The sequence below is a fragment of the Patagioenas fasciata genome, chromosome 4 (genome assembly GCF_037038585.1).
Source record: "Patagioenas fasciata isolate bPatFas1 chromosome 4, bPatFas1.hap1, whole genome shotgun sequence".
NCBI lineage: Eukaryota > Metazoa > Chordata > Aves > Columbiformes > Columbidae > Patagioenas > Patagioenas fasciata.
The window spans coordinates 75,222,910-75,245,310 of NC_092523.1; the positions used below are offsets into that span (position 1 = coordinate 75,222,910).

Consider the following 22,401-nt stretch of genomic DNA (forward strand, 5'->3'; position numbering starts at 1 on the left):
TCTCCCCTGTGAACAGCCATGATACCCAAAGGGAGGATCAGGGCATCCAGATTCTTTTACATTCTTTCAGTGCAAGTGTTGTTACTGGTTATGGAACTGCAGCACTGCATAGGATATAAATAATAAAATCACTGGAGCATCACGTCCATTCAGGATGTATGGTTAATGACTAATGAAATCACACGTCACACTGTTCTTGAGACCATACTAGAGTGTGGCACAGTACAGTCTGATTAACCATAAGCACCTTTTCCATGTTCACAAACGTGAGAAAAAAACATTTCACTGTTATACAGTCTAAATTCCTGAGTTTATTTTAACCTGGAGTTTTCACAGCATGGAAGAAAGTAGCTTCAATCCCATTAATACTGGGAGCATGCACAGAAGACCTTCACCTTGTCCCAATATAATCTCAGCAATTTGCACAAATTACCTCTTCACCCCCTCAGCCTACACATCACCTTGCTGGGTTTGAGGGAGAGCTGACCTTCCCATTCCTTTATTTACATAGGCAGGTATTTTGGAGTCTCCATTAGCAATAGTATAAAATGACCCAGTACCAGGAGGAAAACACCAGTGACCTCTGACACAGACCACTTGAGAGCCCCTGAGCAACAATGCCTATCCCAATTCTCATTAGTAACACCTTCAAACTACATGTATGACACACTCTAAATACATCTGATAAACTCTCTTGAACTGCCTCCAGGATAAGGATAAAAAAAAAAAAAGAATTTGCATTGGATCACCTACCTATGCAAGTCCTGCCATCGGGCCCCAGCTGGAGACCCGGAGAAGGGCAGCGGCAGCGGACTTCACCTTTCAGTACATCGCAGCCGTACTGACAGTTTGCCATGGAGCAAGAAAGGGCATCTAGGGAAAAATAATTGAACATATTTAGATAAGGACTCTGATCAGTACCAGAAGATGACTGAAAATTTGGAAGAATTAAGATGTCATATAATTACGATAAAAGTGGAAAAACACTTGTTGAATTTGACAAGTATTCAGGCTTTAAAAAGCACAGTAATTATTTTTTTTTTCCCACAAATTGCATCTCTAAGAAAAAAAGAAAGACAACCATCATAATTGTAGCAAGTTCTGTCAGGGAATGCAGCCCCTATGAGGAATGTAAAGCCCAGTATGTACTATAAACCCTCCTGGACAACACTGCCATTTTAAAACAGAACCATCTCGAACTAAAGGTAATTCCTTTTCCCTTCTCTCTGTCCACTTCTCTCCAAATATCCACTTTTATGGGGGCAAGTAGGAACCTGATCTCCAGGGAGACGACAGCACAATTTTATACCAGTCAAACAACCAACATCTGCAGCTTTAATGATTTTACATTCGTAAGGATATTAACAGAGCAGAACCGCAGGTGTCTTGCTGCAACGCAAACCTCAAGCACTTGTCCTGGAAGGCCAATTAACAGTGATTTACAGCACTGAAGAATGCTTTTGGGGAAACTTGTAATAGAACTAATAAAAACCAAAATATTTGCTCTTGTTTTGTTCAGCCTGCTTTCACTAGAAAAAAAGCACTCATCTTATGCAACTGCCTGATTTCCATCAAGATTAATCTTTTACTTTGGAACTCATTTCATAAAAGTTTCCCAGGGAAACCCAAGCAGGATTTTGAGGATTTTGAAATAAGCAAGCAACAACCCTTGCCGTACTTGAGCACGTTCCATCTGGCATAAGCATGTAGCCGTTCAGACAGTAGCACTTGTAGCTGCCGTAGGTATTCATACACCGGTGTTTGCACGGTCGCGGCTTTAGTCCACACTCATTTAGATCTGAAATGAAGGGCACAAGGGAAGCGGGTGGGAAGAGAAAATATATAAAGTGGAAAAGCTGCTAGTTCAAGTGCCTGGAGAAAGAAGGAAAAATATGGCAATTAGCTTTTTATATGCAGTTCAGCTGATAGCAAGTGTCCATGAAGAAGCCCCTCTGCCAAGTGGAATGTTTTCCTGCGTTTCACAGATATCCTTTCAGAAAGGACAGTATTAGCATTAGGTTAAGTGCCAACAGCAGTTTCGTTAGGGAAGGCACAAGCTCAGTCTGCCAGCATCTCGCCACTATTCACACTTATGCTGTGTCCAGGAGCAGCCAGGACTCTGGAGGAGGGAGAAAGCAAATGTCACTGCCGCAATCACTATCAGTGACTCTGACAGCGACTCAGTGATTCACTATCATGCTTCAAAATTAGTCGCAAAGGAAGGTAGGAAAGCTGATGCTAACCTGCTCAAAACAATCTCACAGAGAAAGTGTATTTCTTAGCATCTAGAAAATAGTGAGAAAAAGTATCTAATGTCAGTAATATTTGTCAAGGACTAGCCATGAAGGCTAGTACTTCAGATTTACAATCTAATACAGAATTCATGACTGAAACTGAGAATATTCAACCCACAATTTTCATATTAGTAGACAAGGCTTCTAACAAGAAGTAAAGACTGACTGAGGAATTCCTTCAGAATTCTCTTTCAAGAATACGTGTTGGTTTTATCTGGGTAAAGCAGAATAATTTGTCACTTAGTTATTTGCATACAGATGAGTAAAGATGACAACAAAGGTGGAAATAAATAAATTTATTCACAAATCAAGTCAGCAAGTACTTCAATAACTGAGTTACTGACCCTCATCTCTAATACTGCACAATGCTGTCTGTTACAGTGAGAGAGTCACAATTATTTCATTAGAACAGAGAGACAAATATACTTCTGTATATTTGAATGAAGTCAGTAATTCATTGATCACTCAAGACATTGCAAGTAGAAACCTTAAAAAGTTCTGTGTTGTAAATGGTGTGAGATAAAGTTATGCTCACTGTGGAGAAGTTAGAGAAAACATTGTTTCTAGACAGCTACACCTGGAATTCTTCAAATTCCTAGGATTTGGATTTCAAATTATCTTGAAACATTGTAATCACTTACAAGGTCACCATTCTTCATCTTATTTTCAGGCCAAAGTGTTTTCAAATTACATTCTAAAATGGAGATGTGTTTTCCCTTTCATTATGACTGATACAATGCAAAGTAATCAAGAGAAAATAAATGTATCAGACTACAAGTCACCGATGCAATCCAAAACCAGCCACAAGGATTTTGCCAGTGCCTGTAATGAGCACCCTGGTAAGCCACTGCTGTTCCTGAGAGCTCCCAAAAGTGTTTATGTGTTGTAACATTTATTATGTTCTGATCTACTTCGTTCCCATCTCCATGGAGCCAAGGAAGAATGAGCATCATGCAGATGGGTATTTGCCTGTCCTCACAACCCTTCCCCTGACTGTTGGATCTGACCTTTCCTACTTCATTTTCCAAGGTCTCGGGAAAAGTAGTGGGTCTAGGGATAAGAATTCTTCCTGCTCCCCTGTACAAATAGGTAGGTCCTAACAGACATTATAGCTGCATGAACGTATTTATTACACATGCAACATGTGTTAAATAAGTCATTGCTAAGTTCAAAAACTCTGTTAGAGTTGATTTCAATTCATAAAACTATCCCCACAGAGCCCACACTAGTGACCATTCTGAGATTTACGGACAAAAATCATTCTGAAGTAAGAGAAAGGAAAGGCTTGTAAGTCTAAAATATCTGTATTCTTTCTCTTCTGTACAAAAAGCATCACTTCACAAAACAAATGCATAACAGAGCTAAGGATAAAATACTTCACTAGAGGAAGGGAGAGAATGAGGAAAGGTAATGCTGAAATTGAGCTGACAAGGCAGGATTTGAACAGTGCCTGTGTTAACTCCTATTGCTTACATCCCACTGCACTTCCGCCCCTAAGTTTAGATACTCTTGAAGACTTTACCCTTAAGAACTGTCTCACACTTATTTCCAGAGCTACAACCACAGATCTAAGGTTGAAAGCAATAAGAGTTTATGACTGTTCTCAACTTACCATCCTGCACAAAGTATGGATTATATTATGAGCCTTAAATAATTAGATCTTTCTATAGGACTCCAAGTACTACACCACCATTCGGTATGAAATATTCTTAGTACAGAAATGAAAGCTCTGGCACTGACAAATAGACACCTGTTAGTAACATACTCTGAGAATAACCTGGTATTAAAAAGAAGGTGCAACAACTGTATTAGCATATCACATCACACGCTTTCTGTTTGTGGAATTTCGACTAAATTATTTCTATGGTTTTTGCTTCATTCTGTTTCTGCCTGCCTGTGAACAAATGCTGTCACATCAGCTTTTGACTCCTTTGATTCACATCTTAAAAAAACATACTGAAAGTAAAATGTCTGTGCCTTGGAAAAAAACATCATGTTTAACCTTGGCTAACGTAACAGAAAGCTAAGGTCAGCGGAAACAGGTTGTTAGCACAACTCTACTTAAACCTAAGCCTCACATGTCATGGGTTTTCACTTTTGCCTTGGAAATTAGCTATTAAGAGAAAGATGTTTTTAATCTTAGGGACTCAGAAGGAATGCTACTGTTTAAGAAAATGAGTCCTAGCAGTGCTGTGGCTGCTTAGGAGAGAAGCCAGCCTGCAAATAGGTGAAGTGTGTTAGAGCGTACGCTCAGCTCATCTTTCTTCCCCAAAATGCAACTTCTCTTTGTCTCCTTTTCCCCCCGTGCAGACAGATACACACTTGGAAACTGCACGACAAGTTCCGCTTGGTTTCCTGGGAGGCACATCGTGTGGTTACTGGCAGGTCCCACAGGCTCCTCATAAAGCCTGCATGGATCTGCTATCAGCGTTCCTGCTCTGCCGCACTACAAGGCGGAACAGCGTGAAGAGCCTGGATGGACTGCACGCAGACTGGGGGAGCATGGAAACGTTCCTGCTACTCAGATACTCCACCTGCTTCTGTGTTTCTTCTTCCTTAAGCAAGGTCTATTTTTCCAAGAACAACCTGAGGCTAACGTTAGCAGTCAAAAAGTCAGCTATAGCAACACGCCTCTTGAACAAATGCTGGCTTAAAAAACACCAGGTTACTTATCATCAATTGTGTATTTCAAGCACTATCTACAAGGACGTCTCAGTATAAATGTCTATGCATCAAAAGAGGAAATAAGAAAACAGCATAAGTTTTCTCTTAGAGTAAGTGAGAGCTAAAATATATAAACTCAAAGGGTAATAAAAACAACACGTTCAGATCCTTTTTCTTTTTAATAAAATATCATAATTTCTTTTAGTCACTTATAATCTCACACTGGAATTTAAAATATATAGCCCAACAGATTGAAAAGTTTAACAAATCCTTTTAAATTTTTTTGTGGGAATGCCTACTCATTGTTCTGCACTTGACAATGTAATTGTTCAGCCCATGTTGCCTACAAATGTCAGCGTAAAAGCAGCACTCTTAATTTCAAACTAACATAAGACAGTACTGTACATAAAAACAGACTGACAACTTTGGGTGCTATGGAAAGCAAGTCCATATATAAGCGCCAACTGCTGAGCACAAGTATTTCGTTTTTAAAGAAATGAAATTGAAATGTGAATGGAATGGAATGAAAGAATGACAGTGTTATACTGGCAAATTTGGATGCGACTTCTTTGACTGCTGCACAGCATCACACATGATTCTGAATAATGACCAACTTTAGCATGCACTTAACAATTGGGCACTCTTAGGAGGATGCAGTACACTCTGTTATTTTCTTTAATTAGCTTCTGCAGAAGACTCCAGCACTCAAACCTTTCCAGCCTTTTTCTGCCTATTAGCTAAGGTGGATCAGGCAGCATAGAGGTCAAATATTCAATACCAAATTTACTCAGACTTCGAAAACAGAGACAGGGATTAGAAACCAAGACAAAAATGAAACTGTTGTCACCATACTATAAACAGTAGATCAGCTTCCATTTCCAGCAACTATCATCACACTACCATGTCAAACTTCATTATGAGAGGTTTTTATCACTCTCAGAGAGCTTTGTTCACAATACTTAGTCTGATTAATCAACAGCTGCCAAATGCAAAAGTTAACAACCCTCATTTTCTTGAACTTCCAACTTTATGTAAATCACAGTTTTGTCTTTATTTAACCTGATAAGCTATTTCTATCATCCTCACTTTACAAAGGAACTCAGAAACAAATAAAAAGTGCACGCCCTGAAAGAAGAGCAGAGGAAAGAAACAAAAGCAAATTACGACCATGAGTACAGTGGACTGCCAAGCCTTTTCAGAATCCAGACACGCAGCATCAAGGAAAGACAATCAGACTTTTGCTCTGCATGCTAATGGCACTGGCAGGTTCAGCCTTCACATCACAGCCATTTGTTATTAACCTCCAACCCCTTTGCAAGAAATTGTATTACTGTTTCATGCTGTGCAGGTAGAAGGAGCACGCCACCTGAAATACTGGACTCTCTCAGCCCTTGATGCTATATTTCTTGCATGATGATCCATGGGGTGGTATAGAAGTGCTTCACTGCTCTGACCACATGGACTTGTATAGAGTTGCTCATCTTCACAGGATGGGAAGAAGGCATAATAAAAAGGAAATGACCAGATCTTTGTAATATGCATTACTTCATCATTAAATATATATATACATATGTATATAGTGCTGACAAAAGTTGCGTTACCAAAAGAGAAAATAGGAAACTTTGCAACATGTTCCTGGAATAAACAGGTTAAGAGGACAGTAAGTTTCAGAAAAGTGTTGCGACATTTCCCAGCTGCATATGCTTTAGATTGCTACCAAAAATCACAGGTTTGCAACTATTCATATTGTCTGTGAACAGACATCTTATTGAAGGGCAGGTATCAATTTTCTGATGAACATATTTTGAAAGAAGTATTAGTTCTGTCATTATCACTACAAATTAGAGAGCTGGTACAGGGTATTTTCTTTCAAGTTGCTCAGCTTTTTTTCTTGACTGTTTACAGCTGCAAATGTGGAATCAAAAACTAGAAAGGAAACACTAAAACCGCTCAGAAGATTTGAAGGCTGTGAGGGGAGTACATGGTTAGCTCTTGTCCAAAGTCACTGCAATTCAGTTGCTGCTGATAGCAACATAGTAAAAGAGTACCAGATAATCCTGAAGTGTGAATGACCCAAAGCAAGGTCTAGATCGCCACAGCTGCTGCAGTGCCACTGGAAAAGGACACATATCTAGGCATCATCAGACAGTCTGGGTTCAACAATTCTGCTGTGAGGCCAGGTTCTTGTGTTGGATTGGTCCCTGGAATACACTCAATCCACAAAGCCCATGAAACGATGAGATGTAAAGCCGGTTTATCAATGCTTGTACTCTAAGAACACCTTTCACCAAGAACCTGAGCATACTTTACAGCCCAGCACCATTCACACATCCTAGAAAGACTCTGTCTCTGCAGGAGAACTCCAACATTTCTTCTGTCAACACTATTACTTTCTGTTATTATTAATCATTATTCTAGAAGAGAAATGAGAAAGATGGCCCATGGACTGAACAGGATACGTGCTATATTAAGGTATAACAACACAGGCCACACTTATCCTGTGTAATTTGAACTTCCTCCCAGTAGACTCTGCATCCACTATGCACATTCAGGTCTCATCCTAACACGTAATCAGCACCTGGCAAGAACACACACCCTGATCCCAGGAACACCCCCAGGGTCTCACCATATAATAGAACAGATATAAGCTGTAGCAACCTGAGCTGGGACACATTGGAGACACCACAGTCAGCAGCCAGCCCAGAAATCTCACGCACATCTGCTGTGGCAACTTTGCCACCAATACCATGCAAGAATATTTGAGCAACACCACCTAAAAGGCTTCCTTTAATCCTTTATCACCACAATTTTTTCCTTCCTTAGCATTGAGTGGAAAGTGAATATTTTAGTTTAAGACTGCAGCCTCCAGCAATCTGCACAGCATTCTTTTGATATTGTTAAAGTAATCAGTACACAGAATAATTATTACATATACACATAACTGTCAGTTCACTGCAATGTCATCTGAAAAAGTTCCAGACTGACCAAAGCAGGTGTAGAATAATAAAATAATAACAACTCTAGCTTTAAAATGTCTGCCCAGAGTAAAAGGAAAAGGAGACAGGGTAATGTGAGAGATGACAGAATAAATGGACTTAAAACTGAAAAATACAACATTCATTTCCACATCAGTTCGGGAAGGATTAGTAAATCTGAATATAAATACGTATCTATTTTTAAAGAAAATAATTCACTCTAACATGAACATGTCAAAAGAAGGTTAGCAAACATCACGGTGCATCTTTGAACAACAAAGTTCTAAATTTTCTATCATACTTCCTCAGTGCTCCAAAAACTTATTAACTTTTTCTGTAGGCTGAGACAACTGGAAAAGAACACAGTCTTATTGAGATACCTTTGTATGTGAATATGTCTTGGGCATCAAAATCTAACAAATCACATATTACAACTCTATTTATGATCTTTATACCATCACACGTTCTGTGATTTCAAGAAGAAATTCTCTTTCTTGGACTTGACTGTCTTACCTTGGTTGCAGGTTTTTCCAGTGTATCCCGGGTGGCACTTGCACTTGTTTGGCCCAACACATTCGCCGTGTTTGCATCCTGGCTGGCATATAGCTGCAAATAGATGAATAGTCGTTATCCTTCCACTCCATCCACAGCTAACAGTGCTTTACTTTGAAATAAATGGCAACGACCTAACAAACAGTACCGTTTATGTTCCTCCCTCCAGCATCATTACTGGCTTCAAATAGCACTGTTCAAACATCAGGTGCACTTGCAAAAGTAAACACCACCCCAATTCATGTGGGAAGAGTGAGATACTCGTTAGCAGTCTATTTTTGCACACCACTACGTTGTGCTGTTTCTGGGATATGAAACCCTCTTAACACCTAATCAGTAAGCTGGCGCTGTGCCTTCACTTGCTGTATCTGTGCATGTATGTACTACCATTCATGCCACTGAGCTGGGTAAAAGCGAAATACACCCCAGCTATATGGAAAATGCATACATCCATGTCACAGGCGACATACAAACAAAGTCATCGTTCAGTCACTGGCAGGCAGTAGCACAAATCTGTGCATTCACAGTTCTCCTCTATAAAGCAACGCTCTTTACCTGCTTATTAAGCAATGCTTTGCCTGAATCTCTCCCTTTTGGGCGATTGGATTCTAGCACAGGAATGACTTTTTTTTCTTTTGGATGAAAAAAGGACAAGAGTAAAAGTAAAAGCAGCACTGACTGTTACATGCTGCTTTAGCACTGCACACATCCAAGCCACTTCTACCCAGAACATTCCAAGCATTTATTACTCAGTCTGCTGTACAGAGCCAATCTCAGAATGTGAACTTGATGGTCTGTTCTGCTTCCAGAGTCACATTTGCCAGGTAATTTCTAATTCTCCAAATGAAGCATAAATACAGAACTCCAATAAGTAATAGATAGGAAGCTGGTTTTTGGTACTTCTCTCAATGGAATACCAATAAAATTCATAACACTAACTTAAAACTTCAATAATAGAATAAGCATTGCTTTTGAATAGAAGAATTCATGCACAAATGTATTTCTACTGATGTAGGATTAGCTAACAAGAACTTTCAGAGCACAACAAATCCTGCAAAAGTCTGGAAACCACTTTAAAGCTGAAAATTTTAAACAACTTTTCCAAGTCTTTTTTATTAGAAATGTCTTTCTATTAGTAAACATATTGTTTCAACCTACTGGAAAATTAAACTATTTACTATGCTCTAAAATGTTGTTTATCATTGTATGAGAAACTGCAGACACAAAATTCTACTGTTCAAGCAAGACTGGCAGAACTTGAATACTCTAATCAGGATTTACTATTTACCCTGGCTTTAAGTTCATTTTTTAAACAGTATCATTTGGAATCCGCAAACCAACTAACTAGATCCAGCTGCAATATTAATGAATCTGACAACAGGCTGTATCATAAAACTGGATACATTAAGGATGTAATTTAACCGAAATCTGTCAGAAGGCACTCAAAAATGTGGCTTGCATTCCAGCCAAGCTCTTCAACAGGGCTGAATAAACAAAATCAAAACAGAAACAATAAATTTGTTTTGGTTGTGGAAGAACTATGCTAATACACCTCTGATGTTCTAAAATCTTTTCCATAAGATTGAAAGCATCAAGAATCACCAGTTCCCACAAATGCATCTACAGAAGAAACTTAGTGTAGGACGAGTTTGTTCCAGTTTTAGGACTACATTTGTCCCTCATTATCAGGGTATTTTTTTGTTTAAACATTCACATACATATATACATGGTCAGTGATTTCCTCTGAGAGCATCATACCTTGTTTGAAATCTACAGCACTGCTCTCGATGGGATCATCCTAACACAACGGTGCAGCCCCCTTCTGACAAATGTCTTAAGGAATATCTTAAAAGGCAACAGAGAAGGATGTTTCTAGTTGAAGTTCGGGTTTTTTTTTCCAATAAACACTGTCCAGCAACAAAGAAATGGGATTCAGATTCAGAAACATCTCTTTGTTAAAGCATTAGGGAAAGGGGCTACTTAGACTACTAAAATGTATGTTTCAAAATGCACGCCCTTGGGTAACAGACAGATTTGACAGAAAAACAACTGATATGTCACTAAAACCTTCTAGAACATTGTACTTGAACACAATTACTGTAGTCATAAACAGAAAAAGATCTTTTGGTAAGAGCTCATTTAGACACTGACACTCACATCTTCCTGACGTCATAGACCCAAGACTAATTAGAGGTGATGGCAGCAAAATGAAGACGATGAAGACCAACTTCATGACTTTGAAGACACTGGGGAAAAAGATGTGATCTGAACTACAGTACAGAAACAGGAATGACTAGAAATATGTTTTTGAAAGATTCCATGAAGTTTCAACAGCACTTTAAAGAAAATCCATATTGTGGAGTGGGACAGTGTTAGGTAATAACGCTTTAAAAAACACAAAGCACCATGGGATCAGCTTTGTGTGAAGCGTTAAAGTCCAGTAGTTGAACCTGTGGCAACTTTAGTTTAGCTGACTTTTTCGAAGCCTTGGTCCCTCCCTCAATTGCACAGACTGTAAATTAGCAGCAGCTCAGACAGAAAAAAAAGACCTCACACTTGAAGATGAAAAGCCTCATTAAATTCAGTAACAAAATAAATGAGATTTAAATTTCATTTAGAAATGAACATGTTCCTCTAATTCAGAATGTCAAATACGTTTGTATTAGGAATCAGATGTTTTGCTTAATTCTCTCAGTTAACCAAGTAGGTCAGATATTGTACTATTATAGACAATAAATTATGTATTAGCGTTTGTTTAAAACAAATATCATACAATTGTCTACATATATGAAACATGTAACATAGGCCATGTTATTAAATCAAGCAGTTGGATCTGTGGGATCTTCAAGAGATCATCTAGTCCAACATATCTCAAACTTAGCTCCATATTATGCAGTTTTTAATGTCTTGTATGACATACAAGTAACTCCTAATCTAGTTTACATCCTAGTCTCAAGATACAATTACGAAATGCACTTAAATCACATGACAGATATCTCTCTCTTGTTTTTAAATGTCTTAGTTAAAGGAGATCTCAGCCCCTCAGCAGCGTGCAGCTCAAAAATCTCTGCTACCATAAGGAAAGTTAGCAAACCCCTATCCATAAGGTCAAAGCATCATACAATGCCTTATTTGCACATTAAACAGGTATCTGAAAACCTACGTCTGCTGCCAAATAATGTACTTGAAGAAATCCTGTTTATTAGAGTACATTCTGTGCACTTTGGCTACTTAAGTATTACACATCTTATTTATGCACAGCTGCTGAAATTCAATACAATGTTACAACTGAGGGATCTCTATACGCAGGAGAAAAGTGCTTTAGAGCAAGCGCCACAACATCTGTAACTCAGTCACCACCACAGATCCATTCCACAGCATCTCCTCTCAGGAACGAAGCCACTCATCAAGCCATTTGTAGAGTCTGAAAAGGTTGCCAAAAGAGGCAAAAAACTTCCTACGCTTTATAATAGTAATTGCTTTAAACAGGAGTTGAAGATTCACTGCTACAGACAAGCTTGCCACTAAAAACAAAACTGCTAACTTCTTGTTGAATCAATCTCAACAAAGACCTACTATTTGTCCAAGGATTTCTCTCTGGAAGCATTAAGCTGGCACTCCCGTTGGGTAGTAATGTGGACTGAGACAGAAAGAAATCCTAAGCGCAGCTATCTTCACAATTAGCCAACTGCCGCTTATTTATCTAGGCCATAGAATAAACTACAACTAAACTTTCCATTTCACTTTGTTGCCCAGTTCATTCAAGAGGTATTAGAAATAAACTCTGATCTCATGATTATTCATTTTAGTTTGTTCATTTTTTTTGGAGGGGCAGATGTGAAGACTTGCTCTGTCTGGGTTCCCACCAACTTCAGAGTCAAGGAAGGTATTCTTACAGCTTTTTATTTACCCATAAATCTATTTTAAAGTTTGGCAAAAACTACCTTTCCCTCAAAAACAAGACGATAAATACCACATTTAAATCTCACCTAAATTTCAGGGCAAATTCTATTTCTTGTAAAAATAATAAAAGGAACTGAAACATGAGTGAGTGGTTTGAGTTCAGGGTTGGTTTTTTCTTTCTTTTAAGGTGTGGGAGAAAAGGAGAAGGAATTCCTAGTGAAATGCACATGCTGTCAGCACGTGTTATGCTCCTGTGAAAGCCAGAAGCCACCCATCTTCTCAGTCACTAATGCTGTATGAGCCTGACTCAACCATTCTGAACTGTTATTTTTTAATTGCTGCATAAACGCAATAAATTAAAAACACATTCATTCAATTTATTATGGGTCTATAATGTCAGGTTTTTTTAATTTCATCTGTATTTTCTCCCTGCACACAGTTCCCTTTGCGAGTCCCTCTCCAGTTTTGTCAGTTCCCCTGCACCAAGTTGCCCACCTTTTGAGGACAGGGGTGACCACCACATGCTGTCCCCTCTATTCTTTCTCATTTACAATTTTCATGTTAATGACTTATTACTTGATTATCAAGCACTGTTTTGTGGAGTCCAAACCAGACGGTTGTACTGCCTGGTTCCTACCTGCCTAACTCCTCCTCTTCATTTGTGGCAAACAATGGAAATCCCTGAGCTTTCCTGGTGGAGTATCTCTATCAATTTAACTCTTATTGGGTTTTCTAACACTCCTAGCTGCATCTTCCATCAAAACAGCCTTGGATATAATTTTGTGTATAATTCTTAAATTATTTTTATCTGGTTTTCCACGTCCTTTCTGTTCCTTAATAGTTTTTTCTTATCCCTTGCATCTTTTTTCTTGTGTAATGCCCACAAGACTCTCTCATTGACAGAAGTTGCCCTTTGATTGTTCTTTCTGCATCCCTCCATTCAAATCTGCCTGAAAATGACAGACTGCTGATGTTCAACCTGTCCTTGAACTTCTATTTTCACCTCTCCAAAGGCTAAAAACATGCATAAGAATACCAGCATCTGAAAGAAACTATGCCGGCCACATGCTTAAGTGGCCTTGCTTCTGCCCTCTCTTCCCAAGTTACACATAGCCCCTTATTTATTCTGACTCTGAATCACAGCTCCTTAAAATTCTGTTTGCCCAAACACAGAAATTAATTCGTGCTTCAACCCAGAGGTGATTACATACTAGTCAGCCTCACAAACCTCTACTGGATCACCTTACATTGCTGAATACACAGCAGACTCCCAATCTTAAGATAACTACGTACGTTCCCAAGTGTCAACTTTATAAGAAGACTTGCGTGTTGGTGAAACAAGCTCTCGTCTATGCTTTGTCCTTCACCTGGAACCGGTGGTTTTTCCTGTGGTATTAACAGACCACAACGTCAAGATCTGTACTTCAGCTCACATCTATTTCTATTTACTTTTCTGCAATTCTTTGCAAATTATGTAATTGTATAAACACACACTCTGGAAAACAAATCTGCCTTATTCAGAGTAATTTTGATCTAGGACCTAAAGGTATGAGCTAACTTGTAAAATAAATCACTGCAGCTCTTTCAGAGTTACACATTTCTGTTTTGTTCAACTACATACAAATGCAGGAGAATGCATAAAACTTAACCTACCACAGTTACCAGTAGGTGGTAAAAACATGTCATGCCTGTAACTCACATTACAGAACTACTTCTGAAGAAATAACTTTGCTTCCCAAATTAAGTATGTTAGCAGCCACAACATATATCTCTGCAGAGCTTAATAAGCCTGACTAGGGCAACTGGGTATTAATTCTCAGATAATTTCATATGCAAAACATTCCTTATCCTATTTTTCGAAAGATAATAAATGTCCTTGACCAACTTCTGTTAACTAGAGACTGATAATGTCATCAGATAAAATGTTAGGATCTAATGCCTGAATATTTTTTCACAAATTATTTGCACTTATTTGTAACAAACGTCAAAATACATGCTTAAGCTTCTGTGTAAAACGTAAGTTCCATTAAGTAAGTGGCTCCTAATTTTTCATGCGCAACCACTACATTTGCCTGGGTAAATCAGTTACTCAGTTTGCACATATGATTCCAGTAACAGCACATTAACATGACAAACCGCAGCCAGTGTGGGCTATTCATTGCAGTGAATTCTTCGCTTGCCTACGACTGCTGCCAAATGCATTTCTAAACCGCGTACACAAATCCAGACCCTGGTTCATGAATGCCTTGCTATTCAGAACAGCACTTAAAAGCACGCACAACTTAAGTATGAGTAACACTGACATCAACAGGATTTCAGGAAGTCAGTGAAAGTTAATCTAACCCTTTTGCACTCAAATACTGTTTCAATATCAGTGAAAATTTGATCCAACACAAGGCAAAATTAGAAAAGCAAGAAATATTTCATGCTCTGTCAAGCTTTTCATGATTGCAGTTCAAGTGGCTCATGATAATTAGTGAAAGAATGGTGCTTTATCATCTCAAACGCCTCTTCGTTACCTGAATCTTTCTGTGTGTCTACTGAATTCCAGCAGGTAGGAGCAGGCGAGCAGGAGTGTGCCTATGTGTGGTGGCAGAAAATAAACTGGGCCCTATTGCTGTTTTGTTTAATAGAATTTTAATTTTAATAGAATTTAAAACTCACTGGCTTCAGCAGAGTAACTTGTGTGTCACGGTAGCAAAGCCGACTTTCACAGAGAGGTGAACAGCTGCTTGCTCTGCTCCCGTTTCTGAAGACTGGTGCTCCAGCCACAGGGATAAGCAAACAAGGCACATCAATTCCTGAGCAGCAGCAGAGGACAGCCCTGGGTACCACTGTAAACTAGTGCTGATTTTATTTTGCTCTAACGTACCAGGTTGTACACTGCTGGAAAGTTTCCCTGTTGTGGGAATGACAACCTATACTGGAGGTGCAAAGCAGGCAATGGGGGGCAATAAGTGCTTCAGCCACCCCAAAGTAACCTCCCACCACACATGATTCAATGCTGGGAAAGCAGATTAGGCCTCCTAAGTCTGACAGCTTGTAAATATGATGCTGGGAGTATAAACAATTCACAGGAAGGAAAAATATTGCCTGGGGCTTGAGGGTTAAGAAAAAGAGTGAAAAGGGAAAAGTGCAACAGTTTAGAAATTAAGTACCTCATCAAGTAAGCGACTGGCATAAAACAGCCCTGTTAATCTCCTTCACCCCTCATCTTCCCCAAATCAAATGTTTAAAAAAGGAAAAAAAAAGAAAAGCACATCTACATCTTCTTGTCACGTATTATAGTTTTCACATAAACTCACGACTTAGAGGGCATAACTCCAAGTCATAACCTTGTCAAAATTATTTCAAGAAATATGTTCAGCTAACCTTTGGGTTGGCACCTTAGGCTGGCTATTCTCTGCCTTAAGACGTAGAAAGCTGCAAAACAAATATCCAAAAAAAGAAATTCCAGCTTTTTTTTTTCTGTAAGGAGGATGGACTTGGCTGGGGTTTTTATCAACTTGTTACATTCCTGGAGTCTTACACACATTGAACATTCAGAGCCTTTCTGAAATAAAACAAAATTCTGGTACACATTTAAAAATGGAAATACCTTACATCAGTATTTCATTATGAGCTTTAACCAACACATTCTGATACGTAAGAATAATTCAATATAATGACGTGATGCTATTCTTATTCAATCAGTTAAGGAGCTACACTTTGTCATGTTTCATATGGTATGTAGTTGTAAAAATTCTCACGTTTCATGGTTTAGGTTCAACGCTTCTATCAACAGAACATAAATGCTATTCTTAAAGAGACAGTATCCTTCCATTATAATATAGGTGGATTTTTTAAGGCTGCATCTCCACAGAGCAAACGTAAAGGTTTAACATCTGGATGCTAATTTGAGAGTAATTAAATTACACCCATTTATAAGTACCCAAACATGTGCAATCAATAAACACACAGGCATATAAATTTACAGGTCATTTTTATAATGTTTAAATTTTGAATGTCATCTAAATTAAAACTAATGCTTAGAGACCTTTTTAGCTCTTACTACCATATGAAACTAGATATGCTACCAAAGTTAAATAAGATGGAAATACAGATTAATGTTTCAGGCTTATTTTAAATCAATTTAACTGCCAATAAAAATCATGTTAGCAGCATAGCTTGTTAGGCTACATAGCCTTATTATAAAAGACTGGGACTTAAGCAACAGCAGCTCTTTGTATTTTGAGTACTATGTGACCTACACTTAAGGGTGTACTATGACTGGAACTTACATTGGTTTAAACCAGTTTTAACCAGAAAGTCCTTTAGCATTTATTACAGTGGAGGAGGCTCCCCAAGCTGTCACTGGTCTTTGAGAAAAGCTCCAAATACGAATATACTATGGTTGTAAATGGTCAAATCACATTACTGTTGGGATTTCCTTGGTAAAAAATGTACTGCAAAACTACTATTCTATGTATATAGTACAGGAGGGATGCAGTGGAGAAGTAAAAAAGGATACTGTATCTTTAACGTAGTAAAGTCATAACTGCTTTAAAAGCATAAAGCTTCTAAATTGAAAAAAAATAACCAAACTGAATAAAAATAGCAAAACCTCATTTTTTTCTTGCAGAGCAGTATTAAAGCAGTATTGCAATTCTGTATAAAAGGTCTTTTCTTTGAAAAGTACCAGGGATGCACAAAGTTATCACCCATTTTATAAGTAGTGGACTTGATGCATATCAGTATTAATTAAACACTGCCAACACAATGCATTAATACAAATTGTATTCCTGCAACCACAAATTCAGTTACAAAACTCTTATTGACTTTAAGGAGGTTCTACTAGTGGGTCAGCCCCCTGGGAACCAGTATTTTCATGGCTCATTATTGACAAAATAATGGTTTATTTTTGTGCATCCAGGACTATACAGAATTGCCACTTCCACTGAAAGCATTGTTATGTGCAAGAAACAGAAGCCCCAAGCAGCTCATGGCCTCTTCTCCCATTGATGTACAAGATGATTTATATGGGTAAACTCCCATCAACGTTATCACTGGTTATACAAAATCTCCCACTGGGCATCAATGAGAGCACAGCCCCCTTTCCCCCCAGCTCCCGCCACCTCGTACCTCTGAAAACAGATTGCACAGTACAGATACACAGTCTTTAAGCTCATTAGGACAGAAGCAGCAGCACAGACAGTGTAAGTTTCTTCACAACTGTTGTAAGAAGGCAGCAGCATGCACAGTCCCCAGCAAAGCATTTGGTTATGCAGCTGCTACACCAGCTTGTACAAGTGCCCCTTTCTCTCTTGTTGGTCCTCTTAAGAACCTCTCAAAATACTACGCTTTGTACTAGGTTTAACTAAATCTAAATGCTAACCTCACATCCTTCAATTAAAGTTTTTAATGATGCAATGCTAAGGAGAGATGTAAACTGATGGCTTGACTTACACTTCTGCTAACGGGTTATGTTACTGTATAACTTCTTGACGGCTCTGTCCTTGGGCTTTTAAGCCAATTGTCATGGGTTTGGTGTAAGGTGGTGAGAAACTACTTTGCTGACTTACTCTAGTGTTGCTCTCTAAGCAGAACAACTTGAACCTCAGCATAAGGAGATAACCAGATGGAGTTACAACAGTTGAACACTGAAAGAGTGCACTCATCTTCACAACTCCTCAAGACAGACTTTATAGACTTTGTTATCATTTAAGGAGAATTTAACATGGAAATGAGTGAAGTAATCAAATAACATCACTGCTTGTAAACTCCATGATCACTGGGATTTTATTCCTGTTCAGCATCTTTTCTGTTGGTCAAACTTTCTGTCCACCAGACAAAATTGCAAAGTATTCCTGCTGACTGCCGAAGTCATGCAGACTCATGCCAACAGGGGATTTGATGGTAGATCTGCATCCACTTCTAGAAGCTGCAGATCCAACCTTCTGTTTTGTACCTATGTGTACACAGCAAAAGGAACCATTTTTGCCATCACCTCTAGCAAAGGAGTTGTCCAAACTGTAATGCAGAATAGGAACTGAAGCCGGTTTATACTGTTTTTCTTAAAAAAAAATAAAAAAAAAAACCACAACAAAAACCAACTTGCTTAACCTTTTAAATTATGTTTAAGTAATATCTTCTTCTATAGCTCTTTGCTGTTAAACTGCAGCTGAAATTCTGAAGCAAAAGGCAGCCTACATCTTTAGTGTGCCTTGACTACATACAACAAGCATACAAATCAATTACAAACGGACATACAGCCAAGTACAAAGCAGGTGTATCTTGTTCACGGAAGACACAAGCACATGGAAACCATTTTTATGGCTTTTGAAAGAACTACAGAGATATCTGTAAGCTAGCTTAGCTAAAAGCAAGGCAGGCAGACCATTAGTTCTAAAATAACATCCAGGGAACCAAGACCGGTTACTGGCAAAAATGTCCACAAAGATCTATTTTTCAGATAACCCCTAGCATGGCCTGTTGGAAACCAAATGGAAGAACTTCCACTTCCATACTGAAGAACAAAAAGCATCACACTACTTCTCACATAAGTCTCTGCAGGAAATGAGTGCATCTCTTATCCCATATTTTAGTTTTCTGATACGCTAACCAGGTTCCAGAGCTCAGTATGTGAGTATATATTCACAGCTGATTTCTGTACACGGTGAGAGTCAGTCAGCAGTGGTTTCAAGGACTTTCCTGCTGCTTGGTCTACCTCTGACCTAGCAGAGACTTGGACAACGAGGCCCAGATTACCCTTTCCTTGAGAAACGCTCAGAAAGACAGTATCCCTGCAAAATAATGTCACATCATGTTAGGGAGATGAGACAACAGGCTTCAGCAGGTCTCCTAGACTACAGTAGCTACAATACAGGAGGGGACACGACAGTTTTCTATTCTGCAGCTAACATTTCTCATCCAGCTCAAAGAACTGAGCTCCAGCCCTACCACTGCTGGACATTTGCTTCCCCCAGGCATTTCAAATCATGAAAATTAATGCTGAACAACACACTAAAAAGAAAAAAAAGTCAAATCAACTTTCTAATGCTATTTTTTTTCTGCTAGCACGTGGAAAAGTGTGTTTGTGCAAGAAACATGCCACCATGCATGTCCTGACTTGTTTTTCCCTGTATGCTTTAAAACCTACTGAAAGGGTTCTGGGTTAGGACAACACACTCAGTAGCACAGATACAGTTGCCTTATAATGCAAAAGGAGTTATGAATTAAAAATGTGCTGTTGATATCTGCTCTCACCAAAAATGTTCTGTCACAAGAAGGCAAAACCTCCTACTATGAGAAGAAATCCAGAAGAAACTCTTTCTACCCTCTCACTTTTGTTCTGCGTTATAGTTTTGCTGTGTCCACAATAATAACATAAAAATGCAAGAAAACAGCCCTATTTTTACACACACTTCATCAGGTACTTTATCAACATACCATTTTTCACAGAAGTAGGTTTTTGTATAATTATTCCCACTTAAGCTACTACTCTAGCTACTAATTATTATGGTGTAAGTAAATCCCACAGTTTGGGCAACAAAATGGGATTTCTGGACTAATTTCAACTGGGATATTTAACATCTAACTTTAAAGTACTGGTGTTGTGAGTCCATCAGTGTAAAGGATCAGTTCTGCCAATGATGAGGTGACTTCATATGATCTAAGAGTTATTGTTTAAACACCACTGCTGCTGCTTTCAAAACGAGCCCTTCTGTACACCAGGTTTTACCAATAAACCTGGTCTACATACCAGATCAAAACCTCAGAAATTTAACATTAGTGATGGAATAAATCCACCCTTCCAGATCTAGATTAGCCCACTAAATAAGTATGGATAGATTTTCAATTTAAGAGATTTGGAAATGTTAATGAATTTGAGTTACATCTGTTCAGCCTCTTTGAAAAGATGGGTATATTTGTAACAATCGCAAAATGGATCTAGTTGCCTTAACATGGATCTCACTTTGGTGTTTACAGCCTGAAAGGAAGAAAGAAAATTCAACCTGTTTCAAAGTTCTTGATTATTTCAGTTGGAGAGACACCTTCTAAGTGCATTTGCTGGAATTGGAAAGGGCATTTGTGGAGGTGCTTTCACGTCACTGAAGAGAGAGTACTGATACCAGCTGAGATGTTAGAGCTGACACTGGCAGGCTTTGGAAGCAAGTTACAGCTACATGCACTTCCTTACGTGTACAAGTCTTGATTGGTGTAAGTTATTAACTGGAGACAGAGGATGTTTTAAAGGAAGAGTATAAATTAAAGGAGGGGTCTGATTTCAACTTCTTCCTACACACTTATAAGAGTGAAAAAGACAGTGGAGTTATGCTGACTTGCGTTACTAAACAGCAGTAAGCACAATTATGCTCTCTGTGCACTCCTTTGTCAGTTCAAGGGACACAAAAGGAATTACTCCACACTTCACAAAAGCAAGTTTAGCTAACACAGTTCAGTTTCCATCTGCATCTCTGTGGATGGATTATAGATCGAAGATCAGGAGCACTGAGTTACCAAAGCTTAATGAGTTAGAGTTGTCAGCTGTCCCACAATCCTTCCCCATTGGAGCTGACTTAGGCTTAAACCTCTGTCATAATTAAACCATTGCCTTAAATTGCACAGTTGGCTTAAGCTAACATTTTTTTCTCAATAGCTGTGGGCAGAAGGCATGCCCAGGCATGTTTGATGGAGCAGCTCAGCTGGACACCAGAAAATGTATCCAGGTATGTTAGTGATTACTTGCCCATAACTCACAGAATCATAGAATCATTTAGGTTGGAAAAGACCTTTAAGATCATCGAGTCCAACTGTAAACCTAACATGTGCCAAGTCCTCCACTAAACCATGTCCCTAAGTGCCACATCTACACACCTTTTAAATACCGCCAGGATGGTGACTCAACCACTGCCTTGGGCAGCCAGTTCCAACGCCTGACAACCCTCTGGGTGAAAAATTTTTTCCTAATATCCAATCTAAACCTTCCCTGATATAACCTGAGGCCATTTCCTCTTGTCCCACCACTTGTTACCTGGGAGCAGAGCCCAACCCCTCCATGCTCCAACCTCCTTCCAGGCAGTTGCAGACAGCGATCAGGTCTCCCCTCAGCTCCTGTTCTCAGGCTGAACAGCCCCAGCTCCCTCAGCCGCTCCTCATCACACCTGTGCTCCAGACCCTCACCAGCTCCGTTTCCTCCTCCGCACTCTCTCCAGCACCTCAATGTCTTTGTTGTAGTGAGGGGCCCAAAACTGAACACAGTATTTGAGATGCAGCATCCCCAATGCTGAGTACAAGGGGATGATCACTTCCCTGGTCCTGCTGGGCACACTATTCCTGATACAAGCCAGGATGCTGTTGGCCTTCTTGGTCACCTGGGCACACTGCTGGCTCATGTTCAGCCAGCTGTCAATCAACACCCCCAGGTGCTTTTCCACCAGGCAGCTTTCCAGCCACTCTTTCCCAAGCTTATAGCATTGCAGGGGGTGGTTGTGACCTGTTACTTGGCATCAAACAATTGGCCTCAGCCCAATGATCCAGCCAGTACAGATCCCTCTGTATGACCGTCCTACCCTCCAGCAGATCAACAGTCCTACTCAGCTTGATGTCATCTGCAAACTTGCTGAGGGCGCACTCAATCCCCTCATCCAGATCATTGATATCACAAGATATTAAACAGAACTGGCTCACCATGGTTCAGAGCTCTCCACAAACTGGGATAACCCTGCCACATATTGGAGCCTATATTCTTGCTACACTCTGGCTCCAGCGTGGCTCTCACCTTACATTTGTTGTCAGAAAGATAAATTCAGAGATCATCAGTGCCTACGTAATAAACCATGCATGAGTAAGCAGGCGAAAGTCCAAAGGTGCTGTAGTACTTGCAAGCATACCAAGGATGGCTCAAACTAGTTTGAGAAAAGCAGTTCAAGCTCACTAATAAAGAGCTCAGTGTTATTGCCTGAATATTTATAGCTTCTTTTTTGAACTCATTTGTAAATTGGGTCTCACTACTAATCTTTAAGCAGGACTCT

The 22,401-nt window shown here is 39.2% G+C and overlaps 1 protein-coding gene across 5 annotated transcripts in view; it reads right to left on the reverse strand.

Moving 5' to 3' along the window:
* The window catches only part of NPNT (nephronectin), a 49,507-nt gene that overhangs the window by 22,885 nt on the left and 4,221 nt on the right, over positions 1-22,401 (reverse strand). The window contains exons 3-6 of one of the 5 annotated variants that reach the window (XM_065836548.2): positions 15,761-15,811; positions 8,447-8,539; positions 1,679-1,798; positions 754-873 (exon numbers count right to left, since the gene is read on the reverse strand). In XM_065836548.2, coding sequence (XP_065692620.2) covers positions 754-873; positions 1,679-1,798; positions 8,447-8,539; positions 15,761-15,811 — 384 coding nt within the window. Of the gene's footprint in view, positions 1-753; positions 874-1,678; positions 1,799-8,446; positions 8,540-10,642; positions 10,674-15,760; positions 15,812-22,401 lie in introns of those variants that run through there. The other 4 variants (XM_071808226.1, XM_071808225.1, XM_065836549.2 and 1 more) reach the window with 4 other exon arrangements.